Source organism: Carlito syrichta, unplaced genomic scaffold (assembly GCF_000164805.1).
Source record: "Carlito syrichta isolate Samal-C Ts95f unplaced genomic scaffold, Tarsius_syrichta-2.0.1 Scaffold306591, whole genome shotgun sequence".
Lineage (NCBI taxonomy): Eukaryota > Metazoa > Chordata > Mammalia > Primates > Tarsiidae > Carlito > Carlito syrichta.
Genome location: NW_007250687.1, coordinates 142,742 through 169,385, shown reverse-complemented (window position 1 = coordinate 169,385; position 26,644 = coordinate 142,742). Strand labels below are relative to the sequence as shown.

The window sequence follows — 26,644 nt, the reverse complement described above, 5'->3', positions numbered from 1 at the left end:
TCCAACTCAAAAAAAAAAAAAAAAAGAGTAGGGATAATTGAGAATTCCCAAAAGTCATTCATGACTTGGTTCTTTCAAGTAAATAGCAATAGTGATAGCAACGACGGCTAACGTCCACTGGGTACCTCCTATGTGCAAGAACAAGGCACTTTATACGCACTGGGCATCTGCCTTGCCCTGACTGGAGGGTGATCTTGCTGTCCCCTTGTGGAAACCTGTCCTGCTGCTGGTTAATGGACTTGTGTCGTTTGTGACCTGAGACACGGTGTGACGGAGACCCTCTGAGGTGTTAGGATGAGCCAGTAGTTACAATGTTTGACTTGCCATTTATGATTAAACTGTGGGACACCTGTCACCGTTCCTTCTCAGAGGAGTGTGCCGTGTGAACTAGGAAGGAAGGAAACCCTAAACCGTCTTTTGTTGTTTGCAGGCTCCAGAGAGTTCCACGCCGTCCGCTTCTCTCTGCTGTGATAAAACGTCGCGGTGAGTGTCTGTGTGGGTTGTGCATTCCTGGGTCTCTGGTAATGGGTCAGTGCTCCACAGAGATCTGGGTGTGTTGTTATTTTATTCTGTAGTAAACCTAATTTCTGTGTTGATTGTAAACATTAATAGCGAAAGGTGCTATATGTCAGGTTTTATATCATTTTCTAAATGTGATCAGAGACGTTAGAAGCCCAGATCGGGGAAACACCTGTGATGGTTTTTTAATAAATAATTATATTGCAGTGAACTGATTGTGCAAGTGTAACTTTTTTGGGAGAAGTTTCCAAGGTTGATTAGAGTGCCCTGCGGAGATTAGATTAGATTGAGTAGATGGATTGATGAGATTGCTTAGAAAGTTCTTTCAGAGCAGGTGCCTGAGGGGCCCCCTCCTCCGTCAGTGCCTGAAAGCTAAACTCTCTGTGAATCGTGATGGTATAGGAGGCACATTTTTTAAAAACAGTGTTCAAAAAATAGGATAGGATTTTTCAAAAAAATCATCAAAACTCTTTTGCATCTGTCTGATAAGTAAGGCAGAGGAAAGAAACCTTGAGTTGTTTGGATTCTGATTTCAATAAATCAACAAAAAATTATGATAGATATTTGATGTTATGATTTCTTTTGGAGGTGTGTTAATGGCATTGTGGAAATTTTAATTAAAAGACAGCCTTATCTTTTAGAACTCAATTTTATGGGATTTATAAATGAAATGCTATATCTGGGATTGCTTCAGAGCAGTCGAAAGGGTGGAGGAGATTGCTGGAGGTGTTGATTGATAGAGGGTGGCCTGTGTTGGTCATTTTGAAGTTGGGTGATGGGTACTTGAAGGTTTGTAGAACCATTTAAAAAATATGTTTGAGTTTTTCCAAAAGTAAAAGAAAGAAAAGAAAAAGAAACACATACGAATTACAAACAAAAGCCTAAAGCTGGTGGCAGCACTTGGGAAGGACTGAATGCACACATCCTGGGAATCTGCTTCCCTGACTCACCTTGTCCCCACTCAGAGTTGGCCCCGTTCCCTCTCCTGGATCATTTCCCTGGACACCATCCTCAGCCCTGATGTTAGGGGCCCTCCTGGGAAGGGCTCAAGCTTTCCTGGGGCACTGCAGGGACCGTGGAGAAGCTGTGGAATGCGGGGAGCTCTTGTCTCCGAGTCACATGGGTGCCAAGCTCCCAGCTCCTGCTGAGTGTGACTGTTTCTGTCTATGTGGATGTTTCTGTCTGCCTTCCTCCCACACACATCTTCATTTCCCACCCGGGTGCCTGCCCAGTTGTGTGGTCTGCCCTGCCTCCCCGTGCAGGGGGTTTACCAGGTGAGGTCCCAGCAGAGCCCCACAATGCCCTTAGCCTTCTGATGGAAGCCATCGAGCTCCTCCCATGAAATGCCACTTGGCTGCATGGCTGCTGAAATTCCTCTCCAGCTCTATCCCCTCTCCAAGGTGAGGTCCTGCCTCTTCCCTGAGCCTAGGAGGTCCTCCACTCTCTGGCCCAGTCACCTCACTAGCCCAGTCCTTGGCCACACCTGTCCCCCCAGACGTAGACATGGGGAGCTGCATATTGATGTCCAGCAGCCCCGGCCTCTGCTCACACCATCCCCGTGCCCGCAGTGCACGTCCTCCCAGCTGCCTCGGGCTGACCCTGACACCTCAAAGTGACGCTCAGGCTCCCCCCTCACAGAGTCCAGTGTGCTACCCACACCCACTCTCAGTGAACCTGCAAGGAGCCCCTCCCGCCCACGCCCTGCACCCTCATACTTGTCCATCCCAGCCCCTGCATCACCGCTCTGAACGTCTTTTCTGCTGCTTATTTCCTGCCTGGTGGCTTGCAGCACCCAGTCATGCCCCACGAGGAAATTTAGATCCCTCTTTAGTGCCCTCTTGTGATTGGACAGCTGTGTGGACAATGGAACCCTAGTCAGACTCCCACAGCTGCCATGCCAGGGTCTCGGGTGCAACCTCAAGAGGATGAATGCTGTCCCCTCTCTCTTTCCCCCCTTCCGTAGTTCTGGTTTCTGACCAGCCCTCCTTTCTCACAGGCCCTCTGTCCTGAGCCCCGCCATGGAGGAGGGTCATGAGCTGGACCTCACCTACATCACGGAGCGCATCATCGCTGTGTCCTTTCCCGCCGGCTGCTCCGAGGAGTCCTACCTGCACAACTTACAGGAGGTCACGCGCATGCTCAAGTCTAAGCATGGGGACAACTACCTGGTGAGCACTGGGGCTGGCTCCTGGTAGCCCAAGATGGTCCAGGGAGCCTCTGGGCAGACTCTGCAGTGAGTGCTGTGTGTATTGCAGGCACCCGCAGATCCCTGATTTACAAATAAGGAGGAGACTCTGGAACCTGAACTCACACAGTGACCTGTGGTGGTGTTGGTCCTGCGCCCTGCCTCTCTGCTGAGTGTCGTGCACCTTCCTGGTAGCATTCAGACATATGTGACAGCCGATCCAGGCGTGGCCGCTGCCTCATCCCACACTCATTAGTAAGGCCAGCTCTCCAGAGCCTAGGGACATGGCCTGGCTGGCCACTTCCTTTCCGTAGGTCTCATGCTGCAGCCCTGGTATCAAAAAGCAGACTTGTGATTCTCTGGAACTAGAAATAAGGGCAACAAATTAGGTAGGCATCCAAGGAGCCAGGGTTTGTTCTGAAAGCACACGATTTTCAGAACACACGTGTGAAGTTGGTGGTGGAATGCACATTTGATGAAAATACAGAACAGCCTCCCACTAATCCTCATCCTCCCGTCAGCCCCTTGTTTTCCATTATCAGGGTAGCTTCCCCATGTGGAGACCTGTCTTCTTATGTTGCGGTCACTACTGGGGCTGAATTACAGCTCTCAAACACCTTCTCTTTACCTGCCTGCTAAGGCCTCCTTATCTACAGTGGAGCTAATCTTTCCCTTAAGCTGACAAGGCAGTCATTGTCTTCCTGGCCGGTCTGTTTTTGACTTCTACACTTGGGCTGGGAAAGGTGGAACCAAGCAGCAGGGTGGGATGTGGCCTCTGTCCAATGCCAGAGCAACCCTAGCCCAGGCGCTCCTCTATAGGGACCTGCTTTGACCCCATGATTTGCCCAGGCTCCTGCCTCTTTCTCCCTAGAAGCTCATCCTAGTTGTGCCCTGGCCATGGACAGGGAAGTGGTCTCCCAGCCCTGTCTGATGGCTGTGCTTCTCATCAGAGTCTGTCCTCTCCAGGGCTTCTTTCTTTATCACAGAGGTGGTCTGTTCTGCAGGGTCACAGCTCCCTTCTTTGGAAGCTGTACCCAGGTTGGGTGCATCCTGAGCCTCCTCTTTGGCCATCCCTAAACCTTTCCCTGGTCCACCTTCCCCAAGAAGACCATGCAAGGACCCGGGGCTCTGGATGGCATTGGGCTGCATCTGGGGGCATTTCTTCCCTTGAGGTCATATGGGGCCTTGTTGGGGCCAGAGTTCCACCTGCAAAATGACTAGAGGGGTTCCCTACTTGTTTTGAGAGGAGAATGTTTTTGAAAACCTGAAGAAAGAACCATGTCTTATACTAACTCTAAGTTAAGGGCCGCAAGACCGACTCATCTCTGCTCTCTGTAGACATCCAACAGTTAGAAGTGAAAACAAAATTGTCTCCAAACCCACAAACCATGTAGGGGATATGTCTTGTCATGCTGCGGTGTTCTGGGACCTCTGATCACGGGCAGCTGTGACCCTGACGATTCTAACAGGGCCAAGATGTGGCCGACATTGAGTAGGCACAGGAGATAGCTTGTGTCGGGGTTGATTATGAACCATGGATCCTGACTCAGAGCAATACAGCCCCCTTCTGTTATAAGCCGAACTCACTGGGTGACTGAGACAAGCCCTGACCCTCCACTTTCCTCGTGGCTCTGTCTCTGAAGTGAGAGGGATGTCCAGTTAATGTTTAAGCCTCTTGCTCCTGGAACATTATTATGATTATTATTTTCTGGTTTGCTTGAGAATTTAACAAGGTTCCACAGACAGCTCTGATTTTTCTGGTGAACTTAGGACATGGCTCTCAGCTGGTGGTGAACTCAGTCCTTTGCAGGCCTGGGTCTGCCACACCACAAAGGAGGGACTTCCCTCCTTACCATGTACCTCCTTCTTCCTGAGAAAGTTTGTGTTCTCCAGGAGTAAGACTAGGAGAGTTATGGTATATATATATTTATGTGTGTGTGTATGTATATGATGTATATGTGCATGTGTGCATATACATCATATACATACACACACACATATATATGGTATATATAGATGTTTCTATTCTATGTGTTGGAATATTTTGCAGCCTTTAAAATACAGTATAGTAACACGGTACAATGCCTGTTTTCATATAAATTAACAATTTTTGTAGAGTTTATTTGTAAGACTTCATTGTGTTATCATAATTTTGTTTGTTTTTTAACTTTGTGACAATGCACATATCTATACATTTCAATCTTTCACAGTCCTCTATACCTTGGAGGCAAACAGCATGTAGAGATTGAACTGTGTTTTTGTCTTTTGTCTCTGGGTCTGAGAATTTGTCTAAAAGTTCTTTTTCCCTTTTGTAGGTATTAAATCTTTCAGAAAAGAGATATGACCTTACAAAGCTTAACCCAAAGGTAAGGACTTTATCTTTTGTATATTCTGAATTTTGTCAAATGTGAACAAATCTTATTCTACTTGGGCAAAAATCATTTGTTGCTACTCTTTGAAAGGGGTATTAGGAATTATGCCCATTGGTTATTTTCTTAAATAAAAATTTAGTTTGAAATAGTAATCAATTCATTGGAAGGTACAAAAATAAGAGAGAGCGTATGTATACCTCACCCAGTCTACTCCAGTGGTAGCAACTCACAAAACTAGTAGTAAAATGTCTTTGCCAGGAAGTTGACATTGGTGCAGTCCACAGACCTCATTCACATGTCACTAGTTTGGCATGCACGTGTGTGTGTGTGTGTGTGTGTGTGTGTGTGTGTGTGTGTGTGTGTGTGTGTGTATCTGTATCTGTGTCTGGGTCTGTGTGTTTCTTTCTCTCTCTGCCACTTTATGTGTATAGATTTGTATAACCACCACAGCTAAGATGCAGAACATTTCCAGCACCGCAAAGATTTCTCTCCTGCTACCTCTTCATAGTCACAACCATACACTTCTTCCATGATTATTTTTAATAGCAAAATTTGGGGGGAAAAATTCAAGACTGTGTAAGCATAAGTTATGGTATGTGTGTATGTATGAGAGTGTGTGTGTATGTGTGTATGTACATATATTTTGTATGTTAGAATATTTTGCAGACATTAGTGTAACAGCATAGTAATATGGTAAATTGCTTATTTTAATACTAATTAACAAAAGTAGAATATAGAATTTACATATGGTAACATCCCAGTCATACTAAATGTACATAGAGAAAAAGACTAAGGAATTCATCTAAATGAACCCTTGGAAGGCTTCAGGAAATGGAAATTGAGGACACTCCTCTCTTATTGTAGATTATGGACGTGGGCTGGCCAGAGCTGCATGCACCACCCCTGGATAAGATGTGCACCATCTGTAAGGCGCAGGAGTCCTGGCTGAACAGTGACCCCCAACATGTAGTGGTCATTCACTGCAGGGTGAGTGCTCCTGCCTCCCATGACTCAAGGGAGGCTGGGCTTCAGCCACTGGAGGAGGGGATAAGGGGGCCAGTGCTGGCCCTGTGGGTGGTCTGCTGAGCCATGCTTCTGCACTGACGATCAGCTAGTGTAGTTTGCTCCTTTGGGGTTTGTGGTTAGATTTCCCTCTTTGTCCTTAAAAACAAACAAGCAAAAAAAAAAAAAAAAAGAATCACCAAACCTTCCTGAGTTTCACCTTAGAATGTATAGGATTGAGGCTCCTGAATGTGTAACTGAACATTTGGAAACTAATGATGGACAGTAACGAGAGCAAACCCTTTCATATCTGATCCTTTTTGCTCTTCATGGAAAGCCCTTTTTAAAATTAGAGAAAGACACCTTGCCAATGGGCAACGTCAGACTTGCTGAGCCATCCGAGTTATGGTCATTGGTGGATGGACGTGTGAAGTCAGCTCAGTGCCATCGTAGCAAACACGTGGTCCTTTCCAGGTGGAGTCAGGGCAGTGGCGTGTGGCCTGTGCACCTCCCCAGGGTGGCGGGGGCTGGTGTGCCTTCACACTGCTGGTGGCCCAGGCGCTGGCTGTAGGGCGTTCTTCCTGGCTGCCCTGGCTCTTTCATGCCTCCTCCTCCCCCCACCTGCTAGGATCTTTCCTCCTAGTTCTCAGGTTTCTCAGCTGCCTGTGTCATCCCTGATGCCTCAAATGTGATGGTGTTGAAAGGGGCTGGACTGAAATCAAACTTCCAGAGGGACAAGCCTGCGAATCTTAACCTTCCCACGAGACACTTATAAGAGAAAAGCTCTTGTACCAGATATTCCTTGAGATAGAAAGAATCCTTTGGGAAGGGATGATGCAGGGTGACACGGGGAGGGCTCACTGTTCATCATAGCACACCTCCCTACTGTGTGTTTGGCACTGCATTCTTAGGACTACCAAAACACCTGGAAATGTTTATTGACAGTTCAAGATGGAAGTGTGTTTTTGTCCCCTGCCTCCCGACTGTCTTTCACACTCAAAAGCTGCACAAAAATCCATTGTACTATGGAATTTAGTTTAGAAGACTCTTCCCTGTAAGTTGTCTTTTGGTATAACTTTCCTGCAAAGGTCCTGCGGTCTCATAAGCTGATGCAGGACAGCTTGTTGTGGTGCTCACAGTTGCCATACTTGTGGCATTTGATGGGCACTCGGTGTGTGTAAATCCTCACTCAGGTGCACATGCATAGATATCATTTGTTTCTCTCCGGTGTTGTCTCTTTTCTCACATCTAACTTGATCATATCTCCTCAAGATAGACAAATAGTCTCATTAGTCCTCTTACCAAATTGTCTACGTTACTCTGGCCTTTTTCAAGAATTGTATGAAATTAAGGAGCCCCCACTCAAAACTGTGTTTTCATGCAAATATATAGAGAGAGTGGGAGACTTTTATACAGTTATTGTCAGTTAAAACAATCTGTGCTTTTCAGGCTTGGCCTGGTGATTTTGACATAGTGCTTCTAATATGGATGGGTCATCGTTGCCTGAGATCACTTGATAAGTTGTTATAAGCAGCAGTTCTTTTTTTTTTTCTTTTTTTGAGTTGGAGTCTTACTCCATCGCCCAGGCTGGAGTGCAGTGGCACGCTCACAGCCACCCCAGCATAGACCTGCTGGGCTCTGGCGATCCTTCTGCCTCAGCCTTCCAAGTAGCCAGAACTACAGGCGTGTGCCACCATGCCCGGCTAATTTTTGATTTATTGTAGAGATGAGGTCTCGTCAGGTTGCCCGGGCTGGTCTTGAACCCTCGGGTTCAGGAAGCAGCATTTCTAACCTGTGGGCTGGGACCAGCAGCAGCACCTGGAGACTTGTGAGAATTGGGTTCTGAGGCTCACCCAAGCCTGCTGCCAGCTGCATCATCAGAGATCTGGAGTTGCCGGGCGGGCAGAGCACCACTCTTAGTCATTCATTCCATTTTCGTTGTTCACTTCAATTTTTGAATGAAATCATCAAATTAGTTAAAGCACGTGAGTCCAGTGATGAAACTATCGCCTTAGAGATTTCTAAAATGCATCCTTTCCCTAAGTCACTTTGGACTTTCTGGACTCATCTTGTGAGTGGGATTTATCAGAACATGCTGAACCTCCTCGGAAGTGATGTGTTAACTGCTTGCGCTGTTCTGGTATCATGTCAACCATGTTAGAAACACTCAGAAAACGTGCCCTGAGAGATTAGTCCTCTTTTAATTTGGAATTGCTGATGTTGACGTTAACAGAAGTTCATCATCATCGCTGCGGGGGTGAAATCGCTGACATTTGCCAAAATCCGCCAGCTTTGCAGAATGTGCGTTTCCTTCCACACATGCCAGGAATTACTGACATAGCTGGGCCTGTCTCAGCCTGGGAAGGAACAGAGTGAGGGTCTGTCTTGCCGGGTTTCCCATTCTGCTGTTTTATACGAAGGGCTGTGTGGGTGTGGGTGTGTCCAGTCTCCCCTTCATCCATCCACCCCCCGTTATTGATTGGGCAGAAGGAGCCTGCAGTTCTTTGGGGGATCTCATCCACACCACACCTTTTGTTTCTGGATTCGTGGTGAAGAAAACCCACAGCAGATTGTGCAATCGGCAGTTCTGTGGTTTTTGTTAGGAACAGACCAAGACTACTCAAGTCCAAAAGAATGCTGTTTGCCATAAAACAAAAGCCCAGGAGCTGATTGTGTTCACTACCTGTTTTCCTACGACCTGTGAGTTGAGAGTTGTGTTTACAGGAAGATTATATGCATTTATAATTTAGTCCCATGTATAAAGTTTGATTGGGACATGGCCACACCCCACTTGTGCAGGTCCACGCTGCTCCCACCCACGCTGCACTGGCAGATTTGAGTAGCAGCAGCAAGACCCTGCAGCCTGCAAAGCTAAAGTACTGTCTGGCTCTTGTAAAAAAATATTTTATTTGCTTGCCTTATAAAATGCCTTTGGAAGTGTTCCTGTCTCTTCAATTTTTTGGAATAGTTTTTAAGTCTGATTTCTTTTGCTTGTAACAGAAACTGGGTAATTTGTAAAGAAAGGGACTTTATTTTTTACAGTTGTGGAGCCTGAAAGGTCCAAGGTCAAGGGGCCACATGATGAGGGAGCTGAAAGTGGTAACTGGGGTCTTTCTTCCTCTTCTTATCAAGCTCCCATTCCTATGATGGCCCATTAATCCGTGATTAATCCATTCATGAGGTGAAGCCCTTATGACCTGGTCATCTTCTAAAGGCCCCACTCTCAACACTGACACACGAGGGTTGAAGTGTGAATATGGGTTTTGGAGAAGACAAATATTCAAGTCATATATACCTGAGTTTGAGAAGGCTTGATACTATTTTTTTCCTTAGAAGTTTGGTAGAATTCACCAGTAAAGCCATCCAGTTCTGGGCATTTTATTTTTTTAATGGGAGACTTTTATTACTAATTCAATATCCTTACTCATTATTGGTCTGTTCAGATTTTCTATTTCTTTATCATTCAGTCTGGGGAGATTGTATGTGTCAAGGAGTTTATTCATTTATTTGAGATTATCCCATTTGTTGGCATATCATTATTTGTCATCTTTTTTATCCTTTTTTAATTCTGTGGCATCAGCCATTATATGTCCTCTTTCATTTCTGATTTTGTTTGTCTTTCTTTTTACTTTAGTCTAGCTAAAGCTTTGTGAATTTTGTTTATCTTTTCAAAAAATGTTTAGTCTTGATGATTTTTAAAATTGCTTTTCTGGGCTATATTTTATTTACTTTTGCTCTGATCTTTGTTATTTTCTTTCTTCTGCTAACTTTGGGTTTAGTTTGTTCTTTATGTAGTTCCTTAAGAAACAACATTGGGTTTTTTTTACTTGAGAGCGTTCTTCTCTTTTTGGTATAGGCATTTATTGCTATAAACTTCCCTCTTAGAGCTGATTTTGCTGCATCCTATAAGCTTTGGTATGCTGTTTTCATTTCTGTTGCAAGATATTTTTAAATTTCCCTTTTAATTACCTTTTTTTTTCTTTCTTTCTTTTTTTGAGTTGTCTTTGGCCCAGTGATTGTTCAAGAGCTTGTTACTTAATTTCTACACATTTGTGAACTTCCCAAGATTTCTTCTTGTATTGCTTTACAGTTTCATACCATTGTGGTCAGAAAAGATACTTAACATGATTTATGTCTCCTTAAATTTGTTAAGACTTGTTCTGTGGCCTAACGTATTCTCTGTCCTGGAAAATCTTCTGTGTACACTTGAGAGTTGTGTATTCTGATACTATTGGATAGAATGTTCTATATATGTCTGCTTGGTCCATTTGGTCTAAAGTACAGTTTTCTTACTGCAAGCTTTCTTTTGTCTGAGTGATCTGTTCATTGTTGAAAGTGGAGTATTGAAGTCTCCTACTGTTACTGTATTATGGTCTCTCCCTTCAGACTTATTAATATTTGCTTTGTATATCCATAACTAGTGCTACAAAAGCGACTGATATCAGGGGTGAATACCACCATCATGTGTGCCTGTTTTAGCTGAGGTGGTGATGTTTCTTTGTAGGTGAATTTCTGTCAAAATATAGTTTCTTACAAAAAGCATACTAGTAGCTATATAGTTAATAGCTGCATATGCCAGTATTTGACTGCAATGGGTTTATCTGTATTGAATATCTGTAAAGCATACTCTTGACTTCCATTGCACAGAACAAAGAACACTCCCAGGTGACATTCACCTATTGATTGTGGGTCTATCAGAATTTTGATTTGAATGTTCTCAGTTGTTCCTTTTTTAAGAAGTTAGGGAGCTACATAGGAACAGCCTTGCCATTTTGGCTTTCTGTGATTCTAGATCAGGAGTTGGCAAATGTCTTTTAAACGAGCCAGATGGTATTTTTTATTTTTCAGGCTTCATGGTCTTGCACATACTCAAACCTCTTCCTTCAGTGTGAGAGGAAGAAGCCCTGGATGTATGTGAACAAACAGGGGTGGATGGCTTCCAAGCAGACTTTATGGATAGGACTGACATTTGAATGTCAAAGAATTTTCACATGCCACCATGTCTTACTTTTAAAAAAACTCTTCTCTAACGGTTTCAAAATGTAAAAATGATTCTCAGCTCACAGGCTGTAGGAAAACAGGTAGTGGGCAGAATTGGCTCACGGGCTGTGGTTTGCTGGCCACTGTAATAGGTCATAGCAGTATGTTCTGGAAGGTGGCAATCTATGGTTCTGTATGAGGGTGTCCTGTTGTAGCTTCCCCTTCTCTTGCTAGTATTGTCAGCCTGTGGGCTGGGCTGTGGGTGTCTGTGGTTATGGTTTGAGTATTCCTTTCCCATAAAGCCTGCTGGGGTCAGTGGTGCATGTGTGTGTAACAAGAGGCAGCAGCATGGGTGGTACCCCGAGTTCAGGCACTGGCTATGCTGCCAGGGTGCTGGAATCAGTGTCCTGTTGGACTGAGCTGTGAATGCATCCCTGATCATCATCAGCCCTTGAGCAGGCATTTGCTTCTGTCTCACCTGGGTAATTAAGTCGTACTAATTGCTGCAGTATCTGGCACAGTTTCTTCCAGCCTAATTGGGTGAAATGATGGACTGCTACTGTGTCAGTCTCCCTCATGGGGTTCCATAGCTGCTCCGGTTAGCGCCCGCTATTGCTGTCAGCACCTGGCTGCCGGTTCCCTGCTGCGGAGGCTTCAGCTGGGTGGGGAACTGACTGTCTCGGGATAGGGAGGCTGGGGTTCACACTGGTCTAACCTCCAAAGCAAGCTCTCTGCCATTCTGTCCACGAGTGAGTGTTTTCCCCTTCTGATTCTGACGTGGGATTCCAGAGAAAATTAACTCATCCTTTGTCTCCTGCAGGGTGGGAAAGGACGCATAGGAGTGGTCATATCATCCTACATGCACTTCACCAACGTCTCGGCCAGGTAGGACAAAGATGTCAGCTTGCTGCCTTGGGGTGTTGAAAGCTGAGGCTGCATGGGGTGTGAGGCTGACCACTTGTCCTGGCTGCTAAAGGCTAGGCTGACCTGTTTTCCCCTGTCCCCCTGGTGCTGGTGCCTAGAAATCAACTTCTAGTTAAGGGTTTGTATTTGTGAAAAAGATATTTTCCTGGTTAGGTGGCTATGTATGATTGGTTCCAAGTACTTCCATGGAGGCATTACAAAAAAAAGTGAGTGCACTGTCATTCCCTAATAAAAATAGCAGAGATAAATGTCACCATTATGAAAAGCAAGAACAGAGTGTCTCACTGGATCAGTTCATGCCTTATACATAATGATGGTGATAACAACTGTTTTTTTGCATATACCAGGTCTCTGGAAAGTACACTGAATATTTTCCCTTTCTCACTGAATTCTCTCAACTAACCCATGAGTTATTTTTTTTTAATTTTTAAATTTAAAGATGTGTGGTACAATTCTGTGGTCATTGTACAGGTACCCTTGTTGATGAGGTGTGCACCCTGGTGAGATGTGTCCTTACCAGGGCACTGGTAATAGTAGCCATACTGCCCAGAGTAATAAGAGTCATACCCCCGGGGAGTTTCCCTCAACGAAACAGTTATTATCATTCCCATTGTACAGATGAGGAAACTGAGGCTCAGAAGGCCCAGGCAGCTAGCTCACAGTCTCACAGCCTGTGAGTGAGAAGCCAGGTGTGGGTCAATTCTAAAGAGGTAGAACTGTAATTGTAGGGACTTTTGAGGCACTGCTGGGGTTCCCTCCACCGGGCGCGATGGACACAGCAGGACCATGAGAATGTCAGCTCTGTACTGGCCTTCCTGACACTGGGCAGCCATAGTTTACCCTAGTGTGCTTCCCAGAGCACAGATCTCCAATCACGCTGAGATTCCATTCAAAAAATATCACTCACGCCCACCTTCTCAATGGCCACTTTGTGAAGCCTGAGCTTCCTCTCTCGGGAAATAGAAGCCTTTTCATATCAACCGATAAACCTTTTCCATTCTAGCACCAAGAAGTGTGATTTGACTTTCCAGATGTTTTCTCTGGAAACAAATTGGGGAGCTGGTACTTGCCAGGAAGGAAATCCAAACCCCAAGTGAAAATCAGCTCCTCTCTGGTTGAGAATAGTCATCTGTGTGTGCCAGACACATCGAGATTCTTGGTTATGTCCATCCCTCTTATGCCAAAGATACCTGGTGGGAGACCAAATTTAGCCTGGTTGGTTGTGGACAGAGATCACCCTGAACATTTCTGCTGCCCAAGGTAGTTCTATCTCATCCAAGGTTTTAGCATTTTGGGGAAAAATGGAGAGTAAGGGCTTAATTCATTTAAAGCACATCTCTGACACTTTTTCTAGAAACTCTTTTCTATGAATAGTCAATACATATCTCAGCTGCAAATATCAGGCAATTTACCTGAATCCAAGTGTCAATGTTCTCACCAGGACAGTGGTAATAATAGCCATACCGCCCAGAGTATTGTGACAAGGCAATGTGTCATTACATGCAATGTGTTTAGAACAGCATCAGTACTCAGGTATTAGCTGTTATTAATGCTTCTGTTATTAGTAGGAGTAACAGTATCAAGTACCTTTCCACTAAATGGGCTGACCCCACACACTTTTGGTAACCTACTTTTCTTTTCTTTTCTTTTTTTTTGATTTGGAGTCTCACTCTGTCACCCAGGCTGGAGTGCAGTGGCACACTTACGGCCACCACAGCTTTGACCTGCTGGACTCAGGCGATTCTTCCACCTCAGCCTTCCAAGTAACCGGAACTACAGCCGCACACCACCATGCCTGCCTAGTTATTGTGATTTATTGTAGAGACAAGGTCTTGCCAAATTGCCCAGGCTGGTCTCGAACCCCCAGGGCCAGGCAGTCCGCTTAGCCTCGGCTTCCTAAAGAGCTGAGATTACAGGCTGAGCCACCGCGCCCAGCTAGTAACCTGGTCTTCTATGCTAACACCATTTCACATGTCTTCCCCAGCATTATTTCAAGGGTGCATAGCACTTCTTTGGATATAATACTATGTATTTAAGCACTCACCTATTTTGCCTATTCAGGTTGTTTCCAGTTTTTCTTTGAGCTTAGATTGCTTCCAAGTATTCTCTGCTGCAAACATGCCATAATGAACACATTCTTACACACATGTCTGTGATCATTTCTACAGGCCTCCCACTTAGACTATACTGAAGAAGAAGAATAGTAATCAGGCGTAGGGGAATCCTAGGGACCACATAGGTTTAAGACCTCTCTCACCAACCGCAGACAGAACAAAACAGAAACTGCAGGTCACACACTAAGAAGTACATTTCTGTATCAGCACCCAAAAAAAGGACAAAGCCAACACCAGTACAGAGGGTGCCAAAAAGTTTTATACATTTAAGAAAGGAAAAAACTGCATTGAAATGGTAATACATACTGTTAATAATAGATAAATGAATACAAGTCATATGTGACTTCCGCAATTACAAGAAGCACTCAAAGTGGTTGCCATCAGCGTCCGGAAATTTCTGATTATGGCGAACATTTCTTAAAATGTGTATATATGTTTGGCACCCTCGATATTATTATTTACCATGATATTGATATAAATGTGAAATATTGACATGAACGTTGGCTAAAACGTATTATCAGCATTTCCTTAAACCAGTAAATTCTGGATAAGCGAGTGCTTAGTCAATGAGTAGATTGTGACTATACTTTTCCACTTAAAAAATACATCTTCCCCAGTGTGTTTTCACACATTGTTGGGTCCTTACGTGGCTCCTTCCATTTGTGACAGCCCACCAGCCCAGTCCCTTGTTGACACAAATACAAGTAGCAAGTTCTCCATTTCATAGCATTCAGTGAAAGTCAAGTCACATAAACTTGATTTGGAAGATTTTTCCTTTTTCCTGTCTCTCTGCATTTGTTTTTATGATGTTCAAAATACTTATGTATGTCATTTTTCTGGAGAGACACATACACATTTTTCTAAGGAAAGGGCCTACACTGCTGTCAGAGTTTTAGGGATGCTTTGGGCTCAGGCGAGTCTGAGTTGTTAAGACTTACTGGACTCTTGTTCCATGATTTGTGCCAGGTCACGGATGCCCTGCTATGAGGTGTCCGGAAGTCCTTTTGACTACTACTTGTGGGCACTGTGGAACTGAAGTTTAATGTCAGCTGCATTGTGGAAAGCAGGGTTACTTTCTGCGGCAGTCGCTTCAAAAACATAACTGTGCTGCCCTGCGACCTCAGACACCTTTCCAACCGCCCCCTCCTGCCTCCGGGACTACAGCATCCTGCACCTTCTCAAGCCTGGTCCTAGAAGTGACATATTGACCAGAACATGGCCTGGTCCATATGTGTCCAGACATGCCTGTTGTAACTTACCAGGCTGTGTAATCACTGTCATGCTCTTGGCTTGCTCCCACAGCCTCATGGTCCTGAGAATTTGGTCTGCCCTGCTTGTCTCCAGCAGAACCCACTTTAGCTGACCTCCTTTGTTTGGGAGCTGGGGTGGCCATGGGATGGTTTTGAACGCCACCCCTGCCACCTGCATGCAGAGAATCTCAGCCTGTTCTCCTGCAGACTGGGTATGCCCCACATATAAGTGTCATGCCCTCATAAGGTGCTGGTATTTCAGATGAGAGTTGAGACCCTGCAGATGTGGCTTCCACTTGGCACTAAACATTTCCTGAAGAGAAAATGAAGTCTAAGAGGAGATGGTTATGCACAGGTGCAACCAAGAACAACGCTCCTTGTGGGAGCTGGTCACTTGGAACAGCTATGGGACATGTCCGTGGTCACCCAGTCACACAGCAAGAGCTCCAATGAGTTGACGCGCTCTCTCTCTCTCTCCCCCCCCCTTATCCCCCCCCCATCTCTTTCTTCTTCTCTGTCTGCTTCCCCAGTGCTGACCAGGCCCTTGACAGATTTGCCATGAAGAAGTTTTATGATGACAAAGTTTCAGCTTTAATGCAGCCTTCCCAGAAACGGTATGTATACATCCCTGGAGCCAGAGTGAAAAGTGAATGACATTTTACATTTAAAAATATGAGTACAGAAAAGGTGTCCCCTCCATCTCGCCCTCCAAACAATGTCCCTGTTCATGCCTGGAGGAGAGGAGACGGGCACCCTACGTGTCTGCAGTGAGAGAGCCCCCTACACCCTACAGCACTGGCTTGCTTCAGGAGAGGTAGACTGAGGACTCTCTCCCCTCGCAGCAGTTGGGGTCTTCTTCTCCCACAGCAAATGAATTGGTTTCCATTATTGTGTTGGGATTTGTTTCTATCTGTTAGACCAGGGCTCAGTGAACATTTTCTGTAGCAGGCTAGTGAGTGGTTATTTTAGGCCGCGTGGTCCCTATCTTAACTTTTCTAACATGAAAGCAGCCTTAGGCAATACAGAAATCAGTGGATGCGGATGTATGTTTTCCAGTAAACCTTTATTGACACAAACATGTTAGCAGGTTGCATTTGGCTAATTCTTGTACTAGCCCATCAGCTCCCTGAGCCCAGTGAGTATTACTCTTTCATATCACTCGTCTCTCCTTGCTCTGCTTTTCGACATGGCTCCTGGGAGGTCCCCAGTAAGTGCTGAGAAATAGCTGTGGACGAGCAGAACTTTCTCCTTTTGCTGCCTGCATCAGCGAGCTGAGGTCAAGAGCAGGGTCAGGTGAGAGGCAGTGAGAGGGGCCCCGTAGCCAGCTCCCCATCCAGACATACTTCCTCTGCAGGTGGTGACACCTGGAGCCAAGCAGGTAGCTCTGTTGCATTTTTATTTCAAACCAAACATCATGGCATTTGTACAAGAATTGCCAAGGCAGTTGCCAAATGGTATTGCATCTTGGAGATAGGGTTGTTGTACACCCACCCTTTATATGTGAGTCTCAATCCCTCTCACAGTTGTGTCTCTGGCATAACCAAGGGCTGCATCAGACATGGGGGACATGGAAAGTGATTTCAAGGACCGCCCCCAGAGGCACCTTCTCCTTTGGTCTTCGTGTTTCCTGGCTCCGTTTCTCTTGAGACTGAGTGTGTTGGAGGAACATAGGCAAGGGTGTGGGACCGTGGGTCAGCACCCGGCTGTGCCTTGCTCCGAGCAATATGCCCCACATAGACTGCAAGGTGCTTGCAAAAAGGCCAGCATTTTATTAGTATTATAGTTAAACAGCTCCTTGGGGATTTTTTTGAATCACTGTTATTTCTCTAACAGTTTCCAGAATTGTGACATTCACACGACCTCCCGCATAGAAGATGAGGCTCACACAGGACATAACCCATACAAAATGCTTTCTTCCTTCATTTTGTTCTTGTTACTCACTGCGTCAGCAGCTTGTTAATAACATTAAGTGGGTGTGGGAGAAAAGCGGGAAATACTGCCTCATTGTCGCATGCCCAGGCTTTCATGAATCCTTCCTGTCATTGCCTGTTGGAGGCCATAGCGTTTACTTTTTGTGAACAGTGGCTGGGTTCAACTTTGCATTCCAAGGTTAGTCTCCCTGCACTCAAGATTAGGGGAGTGCTCCTTATCCTTGGCTGCTTTCCTGTTACCTTGGCCAAGGCGTGCGTTAGAAGATGCTCTCACCCAATGGTTATTGAGTGGGGGAATGGCTGAGTGAATGCGTAGGGTAAATATGGAAGGTTGTTTGAGACCAGAAGGACAGGTGACAACCACTTTTATGGGAACAGGATCTTTGATGGGAGCCTTCTCTCTTGTCCGGAATGCCCTCGGGGAGAGGGATTCATGCTCTGCAGGTTCTTTTAGGATGGAGCTCTAGAAATTGTTTCAAAACCACTCCTGAGAGTGACTAGTGAGCTTGAGGTTTGTGGCCAGGAAGCCCTGAAGTCTCAACAGCAACTTCACAGCAGACATTGAGCGGTACCGACACCTCCGAAGAGCCTTCGGATGACACAAGCCGACTTTGGTGTGCTCATCAGGCTCCATGTCTATTTGGTGGGAAGTGCGTTCTTTGTTCCTTTGTTCACTAGTCTTAAAATCCACAGAGCTGTCTGCGGGGAAGCCGGGTAGCCACAATCCATTGTAAGTTGTCTGATCTCACACCTCTCTTGCCTTTGGCAAACCATGTTGGTGCCCCGATGTGGTGCTCTGATATGGCCTTGTGCTGGTGTTCATTACTGCCTTTGGCCTCTGTGTTAGAGGCACCTCTGAACTCAACTTGGAGGCCTCCTCTTTGATGAGTAATTAAAAAAAAAAATCCTAGCATGGTCTTAGTTTATCATCAACATCATGGAAGTGATGAATTAAAATTCTTAAAGTTCCAGACCTCTCTCTTTTCTTCCTTTCTTTGTGAGGGGTCTGAACAGCTGCACACATTTCTCGCCCTATCACTCTGAGTAAATGGGGAGAGTAGCAGGTGGCCAGTTCTTTCCTTGGGGGATCTGACCTCTCTCGAGCATTGGCTGCAAAGTGACCCTGGGAGACCCTGGGTGGGAGTCACCTAGGACCGTAGCTCGCATCTTCTGCAAACTCGTGGGTGTCCCTTTGGGTAAGAGGTAGAGAAACCCGACAAACACTTTGGCATGTGGAAATTAGGATGTCCTAGAAATTATCCTGGAATTATAGCAGTATTTGATTTTTGATTTTTTTTTTTCATTTTTGGCACGATGCCTTTGGTGTCTGAAAGAACACTTGAAAAATGCAAGGGGGTTAGAGTTCAATTTCTCTGTCTAAAGGAGGCTACTGCCCAGGAGTGCAGCCTCTGTGGTGCTTCTGCCACTGTATACCCTCTCCACATGTCCTCCTTGTCCCGGGCCTGCAAAAATGCAGTTGGAGGAGGGTGGCCAATTTTTGGGGAACCACAAACTGGCTGGGCCTGGCTGCCTCCTCCGAGTCAGCTGCTCTGTGGACAAGGCCACTTTTGCAGTCTGGCGGTATCCCATGGAGAGAGTGGAGGGCTATGGTCCTCATTTTTTTAAAACCTACTCTGACCCTTACATCCATGCAAGACTCACCTTTGCATCGGACCCAAAGCACAGGTGTCATTATGCTATTGCTACATCCAGGCAAGGAAGGAGAGTGCTCAGGAATGTTAAACAACCATCCAAACTTGGTTCTCAATGACAAAGCAGAGTGACCCAGCTCACCTTTCCTGGCTAGTTCATGATGCTTCAGCGACTGTGACCAATGCTGTGAGTGCCATGAACGTGGCCTCAGTTTGCTGTGGGGGATGATGTCCTGTCACAGTGACTCCTGTTGCTTAGAAAAGCAACATTTGAATGCATTTTCAGGGATCTGAGCTAATGTCAAGTGCAAATTTTTCGGGAGGTTTGTGGAAATTCTAAATGTAACCTTTTTCTTTTACAAGTGCTTATAAATAATGCAAGGAACAACTGAACTTTTCCATCTGCTTTGGAACATGTCTGAAGTGTGTGCCCTTTAAACTTACTGGTTTGAGACAAAGCATGGAAAGCGTCATCCCCAGAGAGTTATTTCCAAAAAAGAAGGAAAAGATAGCGATGGGAAAATCATGGAACTGTTTTATAAAGTATCTGTCTTCTAGCCTGTGTGGCTGTGAAAACTGTATTGACTAAGTAGAAACTTTTTATTTTTGATAAGGCTGCTGGGATGGTATTTAGAGGGTAAATTTCATTTATTCATTTCATTCGTGTATTCATTTATTCATTTCATTCATTCATACCTGTCTTTAATGCCATAGGTAAATATCATGTGGGAGGGGGCAAAAAAATCTAGAATTTATTTTTTTTAAAAAGTGCATATATTCTCACATGTTTAAACTTTAATCACTTTCAAAGTACTCTTCGTTTGATGTAATACATCTTTAGACACATTTTTTCCGCTGTTCAAAATATTTTTTGAACTTGTCAGTTTTGATACCTTTTAGTGTTTCTGCCATTTTTTGTTTCACCTCTTTCACAACAGCAAAACTTTTTCCTTTGAGGACTTTTTCATCTGGGGAAACCAAAAAAAGTTGCTGGGGTGAGACCAGGTGAATAGGGAGGGTGGAGCATGGGAGTCATGCTGTGTTTGGTCCAAAACTGCTGAACACTTAGTGCGATGTGAACAGGCGCGTCATCATGGTGGAAGAACCAGTCACCTGTTTGCCACAACTCGGGACATTTTTCCCGCAAATCATGAGGCAGACTTCTCAGAACTTCCAGATAAAAACTTTGGTTGACTGATCTGGAGGAACAAATTTCGAGTGTATGACAATGGGCCCACTTCCAAAAGATAATTCCGGAGTTTGTTTTTTTTTTGTTTTTTGTTTTTGTTTTTTTGGTGTCCCACCTTGTACAAAGCTAAAATGAATTCTTTTCACAGTTGACCAGGTGAACTAATTGTGAGATCCTTTTGCATTATTTTTATTTCCCCTTATTTTTATCCATGGTCTGATGCTTCAAATTTTCCTTGTTGCTGATGATGTCTCTCTAGGTGGTCACCCGCAAACTCACAGATTGCTCTCCAATGCAGTCTGCCTGCCATCTCTACAGCAATGACTATAGCTTATATTTGCTGTGAGCTTTGTTATTTCTATAAGGCATTGCTACTTTTTGTTTTTTTTTTAGAAGTCGTGTATTTATTTGGCACTTTGAACAATATTCTGTTTTTTAATTTTTTGAATTGGGGTCTTATTTTGTCATTCAGACTGGAGGGCAGTGGCACCATCACAGCTCATTGCAGCCTCCAACTCCTGGGCTCAGGTGATTCTTCTGCCTTAGCCTCCTGAGTATCTAGGACTACAGGCATGCACTACCACACCCAGCTAATTTTTTTATTTTTTGTAGAAACGAGATCTTACTGCATTGTTCAGGCTAATCTTGAACTCCTGGCCTCAAGCAATCCTTCTTCCTTGACCTTCTAAAGTACTGGGATTATAAGTGTGAGCATCTCACCTGGCCAGTTTTTTTTTTTTTTTTTAATTTCCTTATTAAGAAAGCATGTGAAGGACAAAATAACTTGCATTTACCTTAAAATTTTGTGTCTTTCATTACCTAAAAATATGAATTCATAAAAAGTAGTTTCCTTGAGAGGACAGCTGAGAATTGTATACTGAGAGTTTATTCTGAAAGTGTTACTCTTTGATTGGTTATACTGTGTGCTGAATGGCCCTTTGTGGAGTGATTCAGGAAGTTGGTGACTGTTGAGAGCCAGTTTGGGAGGCAACTCTCTGTTTTCCTGGGTCCCAGTTGGGGCAGCCTCATTCCCGTCCCTTCCACTCCTGGGCATGGGGCTGGACTTTGGCCTCCTTTGGGAACTCGTGGTGAAACCTCCTCATCTGAAAGAAAACAGCCTATTGTGCTTTCTCTGGGGGTATGGGCAACAACTCTGGCCAGTCCACGTCAGCAGAAATGAAGTTTCCCTGACCACAGCATGGGACAAGGCCTGGGTCAGGGAGAGGCCTCAGTTCCTGGAGGGTGACTGCCCCTCCTGGCAGTAACTCTGGAGTTAGCCAGTCGGACTCCTCACACTGCCCTTGACAGGAGCTCCTGAGACCCAGGGCCACAGAACCTTCCATATTTGATGAAAGTGTAAAACAAGTACCGATTCACCTGGTCACCTGAACCTGAGTACACATCAGGTGCTGAGAACATCCACAGGGTTAAAGGACTATCTTACCTGTATGGTCACTCACTACAGAACTGCCCAAGCAAATGAACAGGTGCCTGCAGAGGCAACGTGCCACTGACCAGCAGGACATGCCAAAGAAGCAGATTCTCTAGCGACCAGGGCTGTCTGGTGCTGGAGGGAGGGACAAAATGCCCCAGGTGGGGCGACTCGGGTTCTCAAGTTCAAAGTTCTGTGATTTCTCACCTTCACTTAAAAGCAGGGAGCCAAAGCACCTCTGCAACCTGCAGCACGTAACATTTAGGTGATTAAAAATAGCTGGTCCACCCATTCCTCTGTCTACAGAAGGTTAAGAAGTCTTGTTGTCAGGCGTGTAGGAGCTGTCTAGAGGCTTGGTCAAGACCTGGTCATTGGCCTCACAGGGTCTGAGAGTCCTGAGGTAAGCTTCCAGCCTCTGCTACTCTTCTGAGTGTTCACCCTGTTCTGAAGGAGCAAAGGAGCAGCCAAGAAGTTGGAAACACTGCTGTGCCTTGTTTCTCGCTCTGCAGGGTATCTAAGCTGAAGCAAACTCTGTTCCTACATTTTTCACGAGGCTAAACTCTAAGCAGGGGTTTAATTGTTTTTGTGGTGTCTAACAGGAAGATCCTTTTGCTCAGTTTGCTTTGTATTCAAATTCAGCTGCTTGGATCGGGACTGGATCTGAATCGCTGGTGTAAATTTGAGATTTTTTTTTTTCTTAAAGTAAGAAAACTTTCTATCCTGGGAGGGAGTGGTCCTGGGTGCTGATGACAGTCTCTTACCGCTTCCTGCCTCTGTCTGCTGTTGGCACTAGAGAGATGCATAGATGGTTAAATATTGCATGGGTGTGTTATTTGTGTGTGTGAGTGTGCTTTCTTGCAAAGATTGCAATACTTTGGTGGAGACAGACGTGGGAACACATAGATTCCATACAAGGTGCTGCGTGCTACAGTGGCACTTGTGGGGATGCAGTACCCATGGCAAGGGATCTCGGGGTTGGCATGGCAGAGCTTTAGCTTACTTTCCAGTCACTGCTGCCATCGTGTCTCATGAAGACCCCAGAATCCCAGACTGAAGATGCTCCCAGAGTCACATTTCCCTCTTGACCACCAAATGCACACAGAAGGGGTATGCAGTCAGCACTGGACCCATGAAGTGGACACCTGGAATCCAGAGAGGAAAAGTCATGTCTTCCAGGCCCCTAGCCTAAGTGGTCTTCACCTTTGGAGCTGGGCTGTGAAGAGAGAGGAAACAGCAGGGAGGAGTGCCTCTCACCCGAGACGTGGTACCAAAGGATAGGAATGTGGACACTAGCCTTTCTTAGGGCTCCTAGGCATGACACAAAAGCAGGTAGGGTGAGCAGCACCAGGCCTGGGTCACATGACTTCATCCCAGGCATGATGCTGATGACAGAGCACACGCTTACCTGTGTGCCAGGCCTCTGCTCCCTGTTGCACCCCAGGGTGATCATGATGGCCTGTGGCCTGACTTTGCCCTGTGGTAGGTTTGGTGGACAGGTATGGAGGTCTTCCAGATGTGGGATGCTCACGCCCAGGAGACTGCTTGTGCCTCAGTGTCCCCGGTTGTCTGCATAGCCAGTGTTGGAAGCCCAGATGTGAGGTGCAGAGCCACACTGAGACCCCCACGTGGTTTTGAGCAACAGGAATGGTTCTCTCCAGATCCCCAGGCAGAGTGAAGCTGTGCTTGTGGAAGTCCCTCCTTGGGCATGCGCTGAGGGTGCTTCTGGGAAGTCCATGCTGGCTGTCCTTTGCAGGTACGTCCATTTCCTCAGTGGGCTCCTGTCTGGATCGGTGAAAATGAATGCCTCGCCCTTATTTCTGCATTTCGTCATCCTCCATGGCACCCCCAACTTTGACACTGGTGGAGGTGAGTGTCTTCTGCAACATGGTGCCTGTGACTTACTGGCCAGGACTTGGGCTGGTCCTGGTCCCCTCAGCTAGACAGTCTCCTCGTTCCTTCTATGAGGGCCTGGGTGTTCTCCTCCTCTCTGGTCATTGATGTGGGCCCTTGTGTGGTCAGAGCATCACCTTTTGGGACTGGGCCATGACCAAAGAAGGAACAGTATCCTAGTTCCCCTGTGTCCCGTACACAGTGGCTCGGGTGGGCTGGTGGCATCCTGGGCTGCATCCCTCCTGGCTCAGCTATGCAGTTGGCCTCGAGGCTTCTCTTGCAGGAACCCCAGCAAGAGAGGCAAGAATAGGACCAGGCCTCCACCTGACTCATATCATGAGCCAGTCTCCTCCTTCCCCTTTAAAATGACCCACAGGAAAGCACAGGCATGTAGCTTGTGGTCAGGACCCTGCCCCCTTTTCCACAGTCCCATACAGATGTACATAGCATGTAACTGGGGCTCAGGACTCTGTCCTCTCTTCTTCATCCCCATGTAGGTGCACAGAGCACATAGATGGGGGGTCAGGACCCTGTCCCTTCCTCCCTGTCCCATGAAGTGCACAGAGTACAGCGGTGGGGGTCAGGACCCTGTCTCCTCCTCCCTGTCCCTTCCTTTCCAGTTCCATGCAAATGCTTCCTTAATCCGTTTCTTTTGTTTCTAACGTACATCTATGCCTTTAGCTTCTCCTGGTCATCATGGCCAGAGGAACAAGCTGAGCTGCAAATTGATTATGGTGCAGCCTCTCTGGCCAATCCTGGGCCCCTTGTTGCCCTCTGGGCAAAAGTCACACGATGTGGCTCTGCAGGCCCCTAGGACTGACTTTGTCTCAGAGTGAAGCCTGGCTTTTCCTGCAGCAACCCTGGGCTCCCTGAGCTCAGTCTAGCTTCATGTATCTCTCTCCCAAGCCTTAGAGGCCAAGGTGCGGTCTCCCAGTCTCCTGGTGCCCCTCTCTGTTTGCTGAACTCCTGTTCCTTCTAACCTTCATATATGGATGTGCCTCTCTTTCAGTGTGCCGGCCCTTTCTGAAGCTCTACCAAGCCATGCAGCCTGTGTACACATCTGGGATCTAGTAAGTGCTGCTGCTTCTCCTGTGGGATCTGAACAGCCCAGGGAATAGTAGCTTGGCCTCAGCTGCCTCTTCTGGAGGAAGAGAGTGGCAGGGAGTAGACCACAGAATGCCAAGGAGCTGGAAAAAGCACCGAGGGGAAAACCCTAGGGCAGCCGGTTGTCTGCAGAGCCAGTGTTGAAAGCCCAGATGTAGGGTGCAGAGCAAGGGCATATGACCTTGGCCCTCCCTGTAACCACACAGGTATCTTGTTGGGGCCACACCAGTGGCTTCTTTTAAGCAGTGTGGATGCTGGAGCCTCGAGGGGAAAGAGGGCCATTTGCTGTTAGGAAGTACAGTTGTCTCTCGTGGTTTTAGGGGGACAGGTTTTAGGACACCCCATGATTACTCAAATCCATGGGTGCTCAAATCCCTGATGTAAAATGGTGTAGTATTTCTGTATAACCTGGGCACATCCCTCTGTACACTTTAAATTGTCTCTAGACTTCTGTAAATATCTAATACAATGTGAATGCTATGTAAAAAGGTGTTACACTGCATCTTTAAAATTTGTGTTACTTTTTACTGCTGTTTTGTTATTTTTTACTAATTCTTTACAATATTTTCAGTCCACTGTCAGTGGAATCTACAGATGTGAAACTTGGTGGTACAGAGAGTCAACTGTAAACTTATTGGAAAGGCTTGGGTGGGCTGGTGGCAGAGTCTCGTTGTGGTTTTTCTTTCTGTCTCTTCTACATTTTTGACAGAAAGTAACCACGTCCTCAACATTTGTACACATTTCTGAACATTTTTGTTTGCTTTTTCATATGTGGATAAAGTATTTTATGAACATTAATAGAAAATGAGTGGGGTTAGGAAATGTTCTCACCTCTAAAGAACTGTTGCCACATTACTGGGTCCATGCTGAGTCCTGTACACACTGATGCTATACATAAGAAGTTGCACCCTCAGTATGTAACTTAAGCTGCAGCTGCCTACCTCCTGGCCCCTTTCTCTAAGGCCATGTGGTCCCTGCTGTGCTCAGGCCCCTGGGCTGAACCGTAGTCACTTCAACTGGGTCACTCACCATGATGATGCCTTGAGGACCCTCCCTTGCTTGAATGTTTTCTTGAACTTTTTAGATTCGTTTCCTTAGGGTCGGTTTTCAGGAATTGGATTCTGGGCTAATTGCGGCATTTTATGTAATTTCTGAGTTTTCAGTTGTGGGGTTGCTTTTCTCAACATGTCTTCTTCTCATGAAATCCTGAAGTTGCTTAATGATCTTTCTTCTGGTTTATCCCAAAGCACTGTTGGCCCAGAAAACGCCAGCAGGATCTGCATCGTCATAGAACCGGCCCAGCTTCTGAAGGGGGACATCATGGTGAGTGCCCACCATGGCTGCTTCCATGTCCTGCTCTCATGATGATTCAGAAGGAAAAAAAATGACTCTATCTTAAAACAATACCATCCTTCCCCCTACACACAAAAGAAAGAATGTAGGAAGAATGAGAGTCGCCTTTATCTGAAGGCGTTGGGTTAATTTTCTGAGGAAAACTATTTTAAGTAAAGGGGCAGACCAAATCTTTGTTCTTGATTTTCTTTTGTTATAGAGTCACTTAATATATATAAACTGGGAATTAAAGTCCTAACTCAGCCACTATGCTTCTGAGGGTCCCCATTTTCTGACCATGATTTATATCCTTAATATTTTCATAGGCCTCCCGTGGTGCAGGTATAGAAATAAATTTTTTTTTTTTTTTTTTGAGTTGGAGTCTCACTCTGTTGCCCAGACTGGAGTGCAGTGGCTGCTCCTGGCCACCACAGCCTTAACCTGCTGGGCTCTGGCGATCCTTCCGCCTCAGCCTTCTAAGAAAACTTTTTATCATTAATAGCCAAAGCGTGAAATACAACTGGTATTATGACAACTTGATTAATAATCACAACATTGATCTCTCCAGATAACTTTAATCCTTGAATATTAGGTTCTTGGAGGAGATTAGCTATTATATTTTTGCCTTCTATCTGTCTTGAACAGAGAAAAACTCATACATTTAAAATGATTTTAGGAGAGGTTTCATTTGAAATAAGAAAATAAGGAAAGCTTTTAAGGCACATGCGTGGCTTCTTTTTTTTTTTTTTTTTTTTTTTTTTTGTTGGG

The 26,644-nt window shown here is 45.6% G+C and overlaps 1 protein-coding gene across 1 annotated transcript in view; it reads left to right on the top strand.

Moving 5' to 3' along the window:
• TNS3 (tensin 3) overlaps positions 1-26,644 on the top strand; it is a 245,918-nt gene that overhangs the window by 83,392 nt on the left and 135,882 nt on the right. The window contains exons 4-12 of the mRNA XM_008063105.2: positions 431-483; positions 2,516-2,687; positions 5,020-5,070; positions 5,941-6,063; positions 11,879-11,943; positions 15,877-15,960; positions 23,304-23,416; positions 24,450-24,510; positions 25,792-25,867. Coding sequence (XP_008061296.1) covers positions 2,538-2,687; positions 5,020-5,070; positions 5,941-6,063; positions 11,879-11,943; positions 15,877-15,960; positions 23,304-23,416; positions 24,450-24,510; positions 25,792-25,867 — 723 coding nt within the window. The 5' untranslated portion in view covers positions 431-483; positions 2,516-2,537. The remainder of the gene's footprint in view (positions 1-430; positions 484-2,515; positions 2,688-5,019; positions 5,071-5,940; positions 6,064-11,878; positions 11,944-15,876; positions 15,961-23,303; positions 23,417-24,449; positions 24,511-25,791; positions 25,868-26,644) is intronic.